The 13,611-nt window shown below is 40.3% G+C and overlaps 1 protein-coding gene across 7 annotated transcripts in view; it reads right to left on the bottom strand.

Moving 5' to 3' along the window:
• Nucleotides 1-13,611, bottom strand: part of SVIL (supervillin) — a 97,599-nt gene that overhangs the window by 27,270 nt on the left and 56,718 nt on the right. For all 7 annotated transcript variants that reach the window (XM_075827495.1, XM_075827494.1, XM_075827492.1 and 4 more), the window contains 4 exons: nucleotides 9,775-9,925; nucleotides 8,396-8,485; nucleotides 2,493-2,579; nucleotides 1,446-1,623 (listed from right to left, as the gene is read on the bottom strand). In XM_075827495.1, coding sequence (XP_075683610.1) covers nucleotides 1,446-1,623; nucleotides 2,493-2,579; nucleotides 8,396-8,485; nucleotides 9,775-9,925 — 506 coding nt within the window. The remainder of the gene's footprint in view (nucleotides 1-1,445; nucleotides 1,624-2,492; nucleotides 2,580-8,395; nucleotides 8,486-9,774; nucleotides 9,926-13,611) is intronic.

The following is a 13,611-nucleotide window of genomic DNA, read 5'->3' on the forward strand; positions in this document are numbered from 1 at the left end:
CTGTAAACTGATGAGAAGAATGCCCTGGACATTTCTGCAGAGCCACATTAGCAGGCAGTGAGCCTGGAGTCCAAACAAGCAATAAAACACGCATGACATTTAATATCCATTAATGCAATTCCCACTGGCTTAGTACAGACTGAGCGCACATATTGTGAAAGCACAGGAGCCGTATTTATGCTGAGAAACAGCCATAAGAGATCATTCCTGACAACCTTTTTATAGGACAATGATGTTTCCCAAGGGTTATGACAACAGGACATTGCAGATGACCACTTGCCATGGATCATACATACAAACTATGGGTATACTTAAGCTTTAACCTTGCTTTCTTGTAATAAAAGGGGTATTAGTTTAAGTAAATACATTTTTTGCATGAACATTTTTCAATTTTATAAATGTATTCATTATGGTCTTCAAGATCTTTAAAGGTTGCCATTCACCGATGACCAGCAATATTTGCTCCCAACAGATAGAAAGTTGTCCTGATCCCACACAGGTGCAGGGTCATAGAAATTACAGTAGTTATCGAAGCTCTGTCTGGCGAGTAGCCTGCCTCTCCGTCCAGGAGTGAAAATACAAGAGGTTTCACCCGGTTGACGTTTTCCGACCCGCAGTTGCATCTCTACCCCATTACTAGAACTACCCATAACACAATTGGTCCATATGTTATTACTCTATGATTGATACTACAGAGGTCTGGGAGGTATTTTAACATTTGGACCCCCTCTACTTTTGCAGGAAAAAGTTTTTTTTAAATGAAACTATATGAATATGATTACCCCACAGACCACCCAAGTCGTTTGGTCACTCTTGTAACATCTAGAAATTCATGTTGTGGAGGCATGCCTCCAGCCATGTATATATCTGCTGCTAGCCACAGGGCTGGAATGAGGGTAAATACATGGACCCATCTTAGGTGCTGCAATACGATACCCATGGGTAGAAATGTATGGGAAAGTCAGGCTTGTTTTCTCAGTTGGCTTCCTACTATTGGTATTATTATACTGCAAAACCACTCCTAATATACACAATCTATATGGTGTTTCCATTCTGATCTGGGAGAAGAAAACAAGAAGAACGGCTGAAACACTAGAACATCCTGAATTATTTAAAAATAATTCAGTCCATAGTATTTTCTGTCCTTTTAGCATGCAGTTAACTCCCGATCAAGTTTCCCAAAAAATTTGCACAACTCACATCTTTCAAATGAAAATATACACAGGATGCAAAGTCAAAACTCATGGCACTAGCATAAGAGGTGACTTATTCTTTGTATAACGCAATTTCGGCTTGGTAACTCACAAACCCACAGCAAGCAGAACAGTCCTATAGGGATGCAGGAGTGTCATGTCAAGTTGTCTATCATTATCAATGAAGCTCAAGTAATGTTTCAGTTATTTGACCCAAAACGAAGAAAACCCCTTTGTGACTCATTTACTCACTTTGGTTCTTCTGCGCTAAACAAAAGATCAAAATCCTCATCAAAGAAGAACGGCGCAGGACTGGCTTGAAGCTCCAATGGTCGGTAAAAGCTAGAGAACGTCTCATCGTCATCAAGTTTCATAACTTCCTTCACCGATTTACTGGTGACTGAGAGTGTTGTGTCCTGTAGGCCTCCAACTAAAGAAAAAAATAAAAATAAAGAGAATATATTATATTTATATTATATATTATAATCTGTATGCTTTAGGATTTCATATAAGATTTTTGCCCTTTAAAAGGGGTATTCCCAAAATCAACATTTACCTATCCACAGGAATAATGCTAAGTGCCTGATCGTTGGGAGCCCCAGCGCAGAGTATCACTAGGATGGAAGTCCCAAGTTACCGTTGCTCTTCCTCCCTGCATCCCCCACAGCGAGAAGTAGCTTGAATGAAGATGAGCATGCACCCTGCTGCTCTATCCAATGTCTATGGGACTGACTGAAACAGCCGAACGCTGTACTCATCCTCCGCTCAACTCAAAGTTCTCCTCATTCCGGTCATGTAGTGAGGATAAACCGTATCAAAGCAGGGGATGGCTCAAAAAGGAAGTGGTAGTATAAATGAGTGATGTATACTACTTTCTTTTGCATCCACTTGCAGTGTTGGTTAAAAAAGACAAAAAAAAAAACACTGCATCAAAAGCTGTATATGGGAATCCAGCAAAAAAACTTGTCTGATCAGGATAGGTCCAACCCCTAGGACTGAGGAACATAACTAGTGGTAGAGAAAAAAAAAAAAGAAAGGTGGTCTAATGAGTGACGGAAATGGTCGATTACCCGCTAGAAGTGCCAGTGCTTTCCTACTTTTTTTTATCTGGCTCCAGGGCAGCAACAGAGGACACAGGGCCCCCCAGCAACCGGACCTTCACGGATTAAATACTTATGGCATATCCTACGGATATATGCCTTAAATGTTTGTTGCTGGAATACCCTTTGAGAATTATTGAAAAAAAATTGCCTATTTGAATCCAGAAATAAAAAAGCTTCATCAGAATCGAACACTCACCTTTATTGTGTAATTTTCCCAAAAACGATTCAAGTTTATCCAGTTTTCTATCAGATTCCAAATGCATTTCAGGCTTGGCTTCAATTTCTAGGAGTGAATAAGTAAACGTTCTAAGTCACTTTACAAAACAAAGGCAAATACTTTACCATATTCCATCGTATAACAAAGAGAAGATGAATTGCTCCAATTGTACTCAAGAGGGGGCTAGGTCCCTAGAAGACACTTTTGCAAAAGTACAGGACTGGAGCTAGGCTCCGATCCGGCCGATTAACTCCTTCAATGCAGCAATCACTTTGATTGCTGCATCTAAGCGTCTTCAAGCCTGTCGGCAACCATGAGGGTTGCCAAGGGCGCAGGTGTCAGCTGTTTGTCACAGCTGACATCGTGCTCTAACGGCCAGGACCGGAGCTAGGCTCCGATCCGGCGATAAACCCCTTCGATGCAGCTATCGCTGCATCTAAGAGATTAGATCGCACCCTATGGTTGCTAATGGCAACCGTCGTCACCCGCGCGGGTTCCGATGGTTGCTATGGCAACCGTAGACTAACAATCGCTTCCTAGTACGGAAGCCTAATAGGCTTGCTGTTAGTGAATAGCTGACAGCTCTAATACACTGCACTATGTAGGTAGTGCAGTGTATTAGAATAGCGATCAGGGCTTCATGCCTTCAAGTCCCCTAGTGGGACAAAAAAAAAAAAAGTTAATAAAAACGTTGTAAAAAAAAAATAAATTTCATGTTAAAAAACAACACTAACAGCCTTTTTTCCCCATAATAAATCTTATGAAAAGTTGAAACAGCAGCCGACCCACGGACCTATGTAATTCAATGTGGCCCGTTCCTGTGGATAAGTCATCAGTATAAAAAAAAAAACAACCCCAAGCCTGGACAACCCTTTAAGACAGTTTCAAGAAAATTTAGAGAAAATCCTGCAGAATGATAAACACTGTTTATAAACGGACTACTTTTAACCCCTTCCCTCTTTGGCCGCTTTTGACCTTCCTGACAGAGCCTCATTTTTCAAATCTGACATGTTTCACTTTATATGGTAATAACTCCGGAATGCTTTTACCTATCCAAGTGATTCTGAGATTGTTTTCTCGTGACACATTGGACTTTATGTTACTGGCAAAATTTGCCCGATACATTCAGTATTTAATTGTGAAAAACACCAAAATTTAGCGAAAAATAGCAAAAATTTGCATTTTTCTCAATTTAAATGTAAGACAGGCAGTTATACCACACAAAAATGTTGCTAACTAACATCCCCCATATGTCTACTTTAGATTGGCATCGTTTTTTGAACATCATTTTATTTTTCTAGGACGTTACAAGGCTTAGAACTTTAGCAGCAATTTCTCACATTTTCAAGAAAATTTCAAAATGCTATTTTTACAGGGGCCAGTTCAGTTGTGAAGTGGCTTTGAGGTCCTTAGATATTAGAAACCCCCAATAAGTCACCCCATTTTAAAAACTGCACCCCTCAAAGTATTCAAAACAGCATTCAGAAAGTTTCTTAACCCTTTAGACATTGCACAGGAATTAAGGCAAAGTAGAGGTGAAATTTACAAAGTTCATTATTTTTTTCCAGAAATTCATTTTGAATCCATTTTTTTTGTACCACAGAATGTTTTACCCAAGAAATGCAACTCAATATTTATTGCCCAGGTTCTGCAGTTTTAGGAAATATCCCACATATGGCCCTAGTGTGCTACTGGACTGAAGCACCGGCCTCAGAAGCAAAGGAGCACCTGGTGGATTTTGGGTCTCCTTTTTATTAGAATATATTTTAGGTACCATGTCAGCTTTGAACAGGTCTTGTGGAACTAAAACAGTGGAAACCCCCCAAAAGTGACCCCATTTGGGAACCTACAACCCTCGAGGAATTTATCTAGGGGTGTAGCAAGCATTTTGACCGGCCAGTTTTTTTGCAAAAATTTTTGGAACTAGGCCATGAAAATGAAAATCTAATTTTTTTCAAATAAAATGTAGGTTTAGCTAATTTTTTTTCATTTCCAAAAGAACTAAAGTAGAAAAAGCACCACAACATTTGTAGAGCAATTTCTCCCGAGTAAAACAATACCCCACATGTGGTAATAAACGGTTATTTGGACACACAGCAGGGCTTAGAATGGAAAGAGCGCCATTTGGCTCTTGGAGCTCAAATTTAGCAGGAATGGTTTGCGGAGGCCATGTCACATTTGCAAAGCCCCTAAGGTGACAAAACAGTGGAAACACCCAACAAGTGACCCCATTTTGGAAACTATACCCCTTGAGGAAATTATCTAGGGGTATAGTGAGCATTTTGACCCCACAGGTGTTTTACAGAACTTATTGGAAGTAGACCGTAAAAATGAAAATCTACATTTTTTCAAATAAAATGTAGGTTTAGGTATTTTTTTTTTCATTTCCACAAGGACTGAAGGAGAAAAAGCACCATAAGATTAGTAAAGCAACTTCTCCCGAGTAAAACAATACCCCACATGTGGTCATAAACGGCTGTTTGGACACACGGTAGGGCTCAGAATGGAACTAGCACCATTTGGATTTTGGATAGTGTCTGGGCGCCATGTCACATTTGCTGAGCCCCTGTAGTACTAGTACAGTGGAAACACCACAAAAGTGACTCCATTTGGGAAACTGCACCCACTAAGGAATCATCTAGGGGTATAGTGAAAATTTTGATCCCAAAGGTTTTTTGCTGAATTAATTAGAATTAAGCTATGAAAATGAAAAATATTTTTTTTTTCCAACAAGATGTAGTTTTAGATCAACATTTTTCATTTTTACAAGGAATAGAGAAGAAAAAGCACCCCAACATTTGTAAAGTAATTTCTCCAGAGTACGGTAACGCCCCATATGTGGTTATAATAGGCTATTTACGTATATGGGAGCATTCAGAAGAAAAGGAGCGGTATTTATCTTTTGGAGCGTAGATTTTGCTGGAATGGTTTGCGGACGCCATGTTGCATTTGCAAAACCCCTGATGTACCAAACAAAAGTGACCCCGTTTTAGAAACTACACCCCTAAAGGCATTTATCAAGGGGTGTAGTGAGAATTTAGACATCACAGGTGTTTTTCAGAAATGAATACGCAGTGGATGGTGCAAAGTGAAAATTGCAATTTTTCCACTGATCTGCCCATTCACCGCACAAGATGTTGTGCCCCTAGAGAATCTTACCCCATAAATTGTTAAGCGGGTTCTCCCGGGTATGGTAATGCCTTACTTGTGGCCATAAATTGCTGTTTGGGCACACTGTAGGGCTAAGAAGGGAAAGACCGCCATTTTGAGCATGGATTTTGCTCGGTAACAGTTCTGTTTGGGGTTTTGCTGGTATTTCAGTTTATAATGTGGGGGCATATGTAATCTGTAAGGAGTACATCAGGGTATATGTAATCTGTGAGGAGTACATCAGGGCATATGTAATCTGTGCGGAGTACATCAGGATATATGTAATATGTGAGGAGTACATCAGGATATATGTAATATGTGAGGAGTACATCAGGATATATGTAATCTGTGCGGAGTACATCAGGGTATATGTAATCTGTGCGGGGTACATCAGGGTATATGTAATCTGTGCGGAGTACATCAGGGTATATGTAATCTGTGCGGAGTACATCAGGGTATATGTAATCTGTGCGGAGTACATCAGGGTATATGTAATCTGTGCGGGGTACATCAGGGTATATGTAATCTGTGCGGAGTACATCAGGGCATATGTAATCTGTGCGGAGTACATCAGGGCATATGTAATCTGTGCGGAGTACATCAGGATATATGTAATATGTGAGGAGTACATCAGGATATATGTAATATGTGAGGAGTACATCAGGATATATGTAATCTGTGCGGAGTACATCAGGGCATAATAAGAGGGTATAATAATGGGGTAAATAATACAATTATCCATAGGTGTGTGTTACGCTGTGAAGCGATCCGTTATGCACAGGCCGGTGTCACACTGATAAACGGTTTTCTTTCTCACTCCCCTTCTGTAACGCTCTGCACCTTTTGGGGACTTTTTCTCCTTCGTAGTTTGGGAAATATTACTGGGAAAGTTTTGCGCTGGTATAATACGGGCGCCCTCGCTTCCAGCGGATGTGCGATGTCCCTTCCCTTTCCTAGTTCCTAAACACTAGGGCCCTGAAACTGCAGGAATGTTCCCCTCCGGCCTGCGCATTGAGATGTTTTTTCATCACCGCATTACTAGTGCCGTAACTTTTTTATTTTTCGGTTGATGGAGCTGTGTGCGGGCTTGTTTTTTGCGAGACGGGCTGTAGATTTTATTGGTATCATTTTGGAACACATACAACTTTTTGATCACTTTTTATTTCATTTTTTGGTAAAGGAAATTACCAAAAACAAGCAATTCTGGAATCGTTTTTTATTGTTTTTTTTATCGGCATCTACAGTGCGCCCTAAATTACATGTTAGCTTTATTCTGCGGGTCGATACGATTACGGCGATACCAAATTTATATAGTTTTTTTTATGTATTGCGGCTTTTGCACAATAAAATCACTTTTTTTATAAAATCATTTGTTTTCTGTGTCGCCATATTCTAAGACCCATAACTTTTATTTTTGCGTGCACGAAACGGTGTCAGGGATTATTTTTTGCGGCACGGATTGTCGTTTTTATTAGTACTAGTTTGGAGTAAATGTGACTTTTTGATCACTTTTTATAGCATTTTTTGGAAGGAGATGTGACCTAAAAACAAAGATTCTGGCGTTGTTTTTCATGTTTTTTTTTTACGGCGTTCACCGTGCGGGATAAATTACATAATAGTTTTGTAGTTTGGGTCGTTACGGACGCGGCGATACCAATTATGTATAGTTTTTTTAATTTTTACGTTTTTTCCCATAATAATAGACTTACTATGGGAAAAAAGTCAGTTTAGCTTTATTATTATTTGAAATGTGTGTGTTTTTATTGTTTTACCACATTTTTATTATCTTTTTTTTACTTTTCTGACTTGTCCCACTAGGGGACATGAGGGCCTGATGCCCCGATCGCTACTCTAATACACTGCACTACATACGAAGTGCAGTGTATTAGCGCTGTCAGTTATTCACTGACAGCAAGCCTATGAGGACACGCCGAAGGCGGGTCCTCATGGGCTCCCGTACAAGGCAGACTCGGACGCCATTTTCTGGCGTCCGATTGCCACAGCAACCCAGCGATTGCATCACTGGGTTGCCGATCGGGTGAAAACCTATCAGATGCTGCGCCCTATTGAGCGCAGCATCTGAGGGGTTAATCTGCCGGATCGGAGAATAGCTCCGGTCCTGGCAGTTACAGGAGGGTGCCAGCTGTATAATACAGCTGTCACCCCGCGGTGATGGTGCCGGCTCTGCTTCTGAGCCCGCACAATCACTGCGCCGTACATGTACGGCGCTTTGCGGGAAGCACCTCCCGACAGCGCCGTACATGTACGGCGCATGTCGGGAAGGGGTTAATCAGTAATTTCTAGGTTTAGTGTTCCTTTAGGACTACAGATAGCGCACCTATAGGAGGCAGCTGCCGGCATCTGTATAATTGGGTCTTGAACGTAAAAACTCATGAGAGCAAACGATGGCAGTACACCATTACTGGACTACAATAATTATGTGAAGTGCACAAAATAATAAATTAGTGAACAAACAAAACAGGCTAATGAAATGACGATCAGTGGGATTGTGACAGGTATTTCCCTATGTGGAAACCACGGGGTCTGCTTTACTTTCATTAGAACTTTATGCTGCCAGATTACGGTTTTACTGCATGGCTGGATTTTTTTTTTTGAAAGATAAAATAAAACATTAGCACATTGTAATTGTGCAAACAAATCTCTATTTATTAGCTTGAAAATTATACAGATCGTAAAGAAAAATAGAGCCGATGTTCGCTCAATCTACAAACCTTCAGAAGGCTTTGTAACAACATTGGTAGACTTCAGCTTAAGAGCCACTGGTGAGGGTACAGATGTTATAGCTGTAGGTGAGGCTAAGCCTGCAACAAAAAACAAATAGTCATTACAGTAATAAGGAGATAAAAGTAGGAGAAAAACTCCAGATCAATGTCGACCTCTTTAGCTTTCAGGATCAACATAATGATGTTAAAGAGGCTCTGTCACCAGATTTTCAAACCCCTATCTCCTATTGCAGCAGATCGGCGCTGCAATGTAGATAACAGTAACGTTTTTTGTTTTCCAAAAACGAGCCTTTTTGGCCAAGTTATGAGCATTTTTATATTTATGCAAATGAGCCTCTCTTATGTACAAGTGGGCGTGTATTGTGTTAGTTACATCTGGGTGTGTTTACTTGTTTTACTAGCTGGGCGTTGTGAATGGAAGTGTATGATGCTGACGAATCAGCATCATCCACTTCTCTTCGTTACCACCCAGCTTCTGGCAGTGCACAGACACACAGCGTGTCCTCGCGAGATCACGCTGTGACGTCACTCACTTCCTCCCACAGGAGAAACGAGCGAGGACACGCTGCGTGCCTGTGCACTGCCAGAAGCTGGGTGGTAACGAAGAGAAGTGGATGATGCTGATTCGTCAGCATCATACACTTCTATTCACAACGCCCAGCTAGTAAAACAAGTAAAAACGCCCAGATGTACACACACAATACACGCCCAGTTAGACATAAGAAAGGCTCATTTGCATAAATATAAAAATGCTCATAACTTGGCCAAAAATGCTCGTTTTTGAAAAAAAAAAAAAAAACGTTCCTGTTCTCTACATTGCAGCGCCGATCTGCTGCAATAGGAGATAGAGGCTCTGTCACCAGATTTTCAAACCCCTAAGTTAAATGGATATATATTATTTAATAGATATACTAATATGTTTTCCATCCACGGCACCAAGGGTATCATACAACATTGGTGTAAGACAGTCCCAACTTTCAAGCCGTGACTAAAAAAATAACTTTGTGAAATGTACTACAACCCAATACATCCTAGCAGAGTCCGTGTCATGGCATACTGGGCTTGGAATGAGCACCAATGTGAATGGGCCAGTTAGTGAGGGCAGTGAAAAAAATCAATAAATGTCCTCTTCAAACTGGGTTCACCAACATAATCGGAGGAGGATGCGGTGGTAGTTTTTGCAGTATAGCGTGGTTGTTTTTGAGACCACAGTAATTTTAGTGTGGACAGTAACAGATTCAACAATAAATTGGTGGGAATTGCGTTACAAAAGTTTGTTTTCAAAGTTCAACAAGCTATTGATAAAATGTAAAAAGCCTAGAACACGTTCTAGAACAAGCATAGTGGAATAAGCGAAGGCCACAAACCTTTTTTTACCATTCGCCCAGCAACAGTAAACTGAGTAGAGTCATTGGAGGCTCCAAGGCCCTTACACTTCCAGGCCTCTTCTCTAACGGTAATCTGTTGTTTCCTCTCCTCAATGGTCATACGTGCCCCAGCTCCATCAGTAACCCTTTGCTTTGGAGAGAGGAAAGTTTTATTAGTTGTAGAAAAACACCACATCTCTTATCATATTCCACAGCCATCTGATGTTATCCATTCCTTGGAACAGAAACATACAGGGGATGTTTATTATATCTACTGTATGTTCTACTGTGATCAAAGCCCCAAAGAGGATCCGTCACCAGATTTCACAACACAAACTGCATACATTATAAAATAGATCTTGATAAAGCTGGTGCACTTACTTCGAGAGAGGATTATACATCCATTCTTTCATGGATTTTCAAAGTTTTCCTGACTGGCAAGAAGCAGACACTGCGAAACCCTGGGTCGGGCTTACTTGGGGTGCCTTGACTTTTATATGCGGTTTTTAAAAACGGAGTAGCAATAAACCTGTTTTTTATCACAATTTACTGGCGGTGCTACTCTGTCATTTCTCCCGTAGTACGAGAGGACCGTGAAACTATTGAGCCAAGCCAGCACGGACATCTGCTGCACCAGTTTTATTGTGCAGTTACCTTCTCTTAAAGGGTAACTAAACGTTCAAACGTCTGACATGTCAAAGTGACATGTCAGAAGTTTTCATTGGTGCGGGTCCGAGCACTGAGAACCCCTCCAAAATTGCTAAAATGAAGCAGCAGAAGCGCTTGAGTGAGCGCTGAGCCGCTTTGTTTGTTTGGCTTGTTCCGAAATTCGATGTAGCGGTGTACGGGCTCAATAGAAAGTCTACGAGCCCATCCACCGCTACATCGGCTTTCCGGAAAAAGCGAAACAGAAACGAAGAGGCTTAGCGCTCACACGAGCGCTTCTGCGGCTTTGTTTTAGCGATTGGTGGTGGGGCTCAGTGCTCGGACCCCCACCAAAACTTCTGACATGTCACTAGGACGTCAGAAGTTTATTAAAAATTTGGTTACCCTTTAAGGTGGATACCATGAGGATCATCGGACAATTTGCGGACTCATTTGGGTTGTTTGAGCGGCTAAGCTTTTAATTGTCTATGTTTGCAAAAGAGTATTTTAGGACAAACTCTTAACTTGGCCTGCTCCGACCCCTTTTTGAAAACAAGTGTGCGTAACACAATTGTACACATTTATAATGGTTGATAACTTTTATATCTGTATATCTACTCTGGTATTAAAGTGAGCATTCTATGAGACCACACATATGCATGAGACCACATATATGCATGATGTAATCTCAATCTCCTCAAACCTAGACCTGAAGATCTCCTATCAGTGTCCCTCCTCCCTCGCACCATGCTAAAATTTCGCACATGCACAAGCTGCAGTCTCCCTGCCTCTGCAGTAGAAGAAAGCAGCTGTAATTCCACACAAACTGCTGCTGGAAGATCGGCTCTCCCTGCAGAGCCAGGGAAGCTGCAGCTTGTATTGAGCATGTGAGATTTCAGCACAGTGCGAGGGTGCAAGGGAGGAGGGACATGGATATGGGCTCGTCAGCTTTAGGTAGGAGAAGATTGAGAATGCATCATTCAAATACTTTGTCTCATAAAATGCTATTTTTAACATCAGGCAGGAAAACTTTGAAAATTGGTGTAAGAATCCTTTCTCAAAGTAAGTACATCAGTCTCATCAGGTCTAAGATCTATTTAACAACGTATGCAGATCGAATGATGAAATCTAGAGAAAAATCCTCTTTAAAAGCCGTCAGCATCAAATAGCCGTCAGCAAGAACATATATAACCATGAAAATGACCCCAGTGTAAAAGAGAAGCATCTTTGAAATATCGAAAATGACCACACCTCCAATGAGAGAATCAGATGCAAATTTAGAAATTTAAGAATTCCAGGAAATAGAATAAAAATATATTTCAGATAAGGGTGAGATGGTCTTTGTCTTGAGTGTTGACTAGCATTGGATAAAACTTTAAAATTACCCAGATTTAAAGTAAATGTCTGCCTTGAACGCCATTTTTTTTTTATTTTAAATCGGTCCAAAATTATGTGCAAACCTATTTAATAGTCGCTGCTTCACTGTTTATCGGATACAGAGCTCCAAACCACCTTCAGACAGAGCTGAATGGTAAAATGTCTGCCTGCAATTTTCCAATATAACTTCTGTATTAATTCCTCACGTTTTCAAGATCTCCGCTTGTGGTTATTCAGTAGAAATATTAATTCTTTACTTCCAGTGGATACAATTCTGTCCATGGTCATGTGATGGACACACAGGTGCGGAGATCCTTAGAAGACACAGCTCTGATACACATACTGTAACGAGTACCTGTGTTCATCACATAATGAATAGAATTTTATCCACTGAAAATAAACAATGAATGTTGTTAAAAAATGTTTTTATTTTTTGACATTTTCTATATTAAAAAGTAATCCTAAAATCTTGCAGTTTTCACTCTGGTCACAGCCTTACTATAGACTGACCCTTCCTGTTCTGTAGAGATCACTTCTCAGCAGTCATCTCCTTATCACAGGCAAGATTACACTGACAGGTAACACCTATATATAGATAACACAGAGCATGCTGAGAACTCTCCCATACAAGAAGTCAATTGGTCCCCATCCTATTTACAGGTTCCTATGGTCAATGTGACTGTTTTAAAGCATCTCTCGAAGTACTGTTAAAATTAGCTCAGGCAAGATGGCAGCCCCCATAATCTTGTACAGACAAAAAAAAAAAAAAACAATCTACAATAATAAAAAACAAACTAGATTACTGGTTTTGATTAGGAAAAAAATATTTTTATATATCTATATATATGCGCGATGCATTCCCTTTAATACAGAAAGTTAATTGGAAGTTTGTGTAACTTACTCATACTAAAAAAAAAAAATAAATTTGTGGAAACCGGACAACCCCTAATGGGTTTAATGTATGTAAAGTATGCAGTAAGCTCCCTCTAGTGGAGACTGCAGGCAGACAGAATTTGATCATTTAACTGTCTATGCAGGGGATTTGAAGCTTTGTAATCAGAAAAACAGAGCATCGACCACTCAGATATAATAAGGAATCAGCACAGAAGGTTTACCTAAAAATTACATATTATTAAAGTTAAAAAAACAAACAACATGACATGAAAGAGGCTGAACACTAGGATATCACGGTGCTTCCCAATACAAACTATGGTACAACCGGTACACATCTGGTATATGGAGCGTTACATTGCTTTCATTCCAGCACTACTCTAAATATAGGGATTTTTATGACTAGAGAAATACAACCCTCCCCCTCCTACTACCATACTGTCAGTGATCGCTCGTACAGAACTACATTGAAATGCAAATTTTTGACAGCATAAGACGATAACCATGACAGGAAGGAAACATCCCTGGCTTTCTACTCCTCAAAGGGAAGTTCAGAAGCCAAAATGAGAAACATGACCTTAGATCCAACAGCATTAAAGAGACCATATTGAAGGATGCGTGTGTCACTGGACAAAGTACACCTGTACACAAACGTGTTCTGCCTGTGTGATTCATTATTTTCACTATATACCTGCCAATCGAAGGTTTTAAGATTACTTCAGACTAGGGATGTCACGATACCGATACTTTGCCAACAATAATAAAGAAAAAAAAAATGGAAAAAAAAAGTCAATAGTCTGATGTGAGGCACGTGGTGTGGTGAATTTTAAACCTCCGTGTGCCTCACATTAATAGTAATTAACCCCATCATGTTTCCCAGTCAATGGACAACATTGGGTTAATGTGTGGGGCACATGGATGTTC

The sequence above is a fragment of the Rhinoderma darwinii genome, chromosome 5 (genome assembly GCF_050947455.1).
Source record: "Rhinoderma darwinii isolate aRhiDar2 chromosome 5, aRhiDar2.hap1, whole genome shotgun sequence".
NCBI classification, from domain to species: Eukaryota; Metazoa; Chordata; class Amphibia; order Anura; family Rhinodermatidae; genus Rhinoderma; species Rhinoderma darwinii.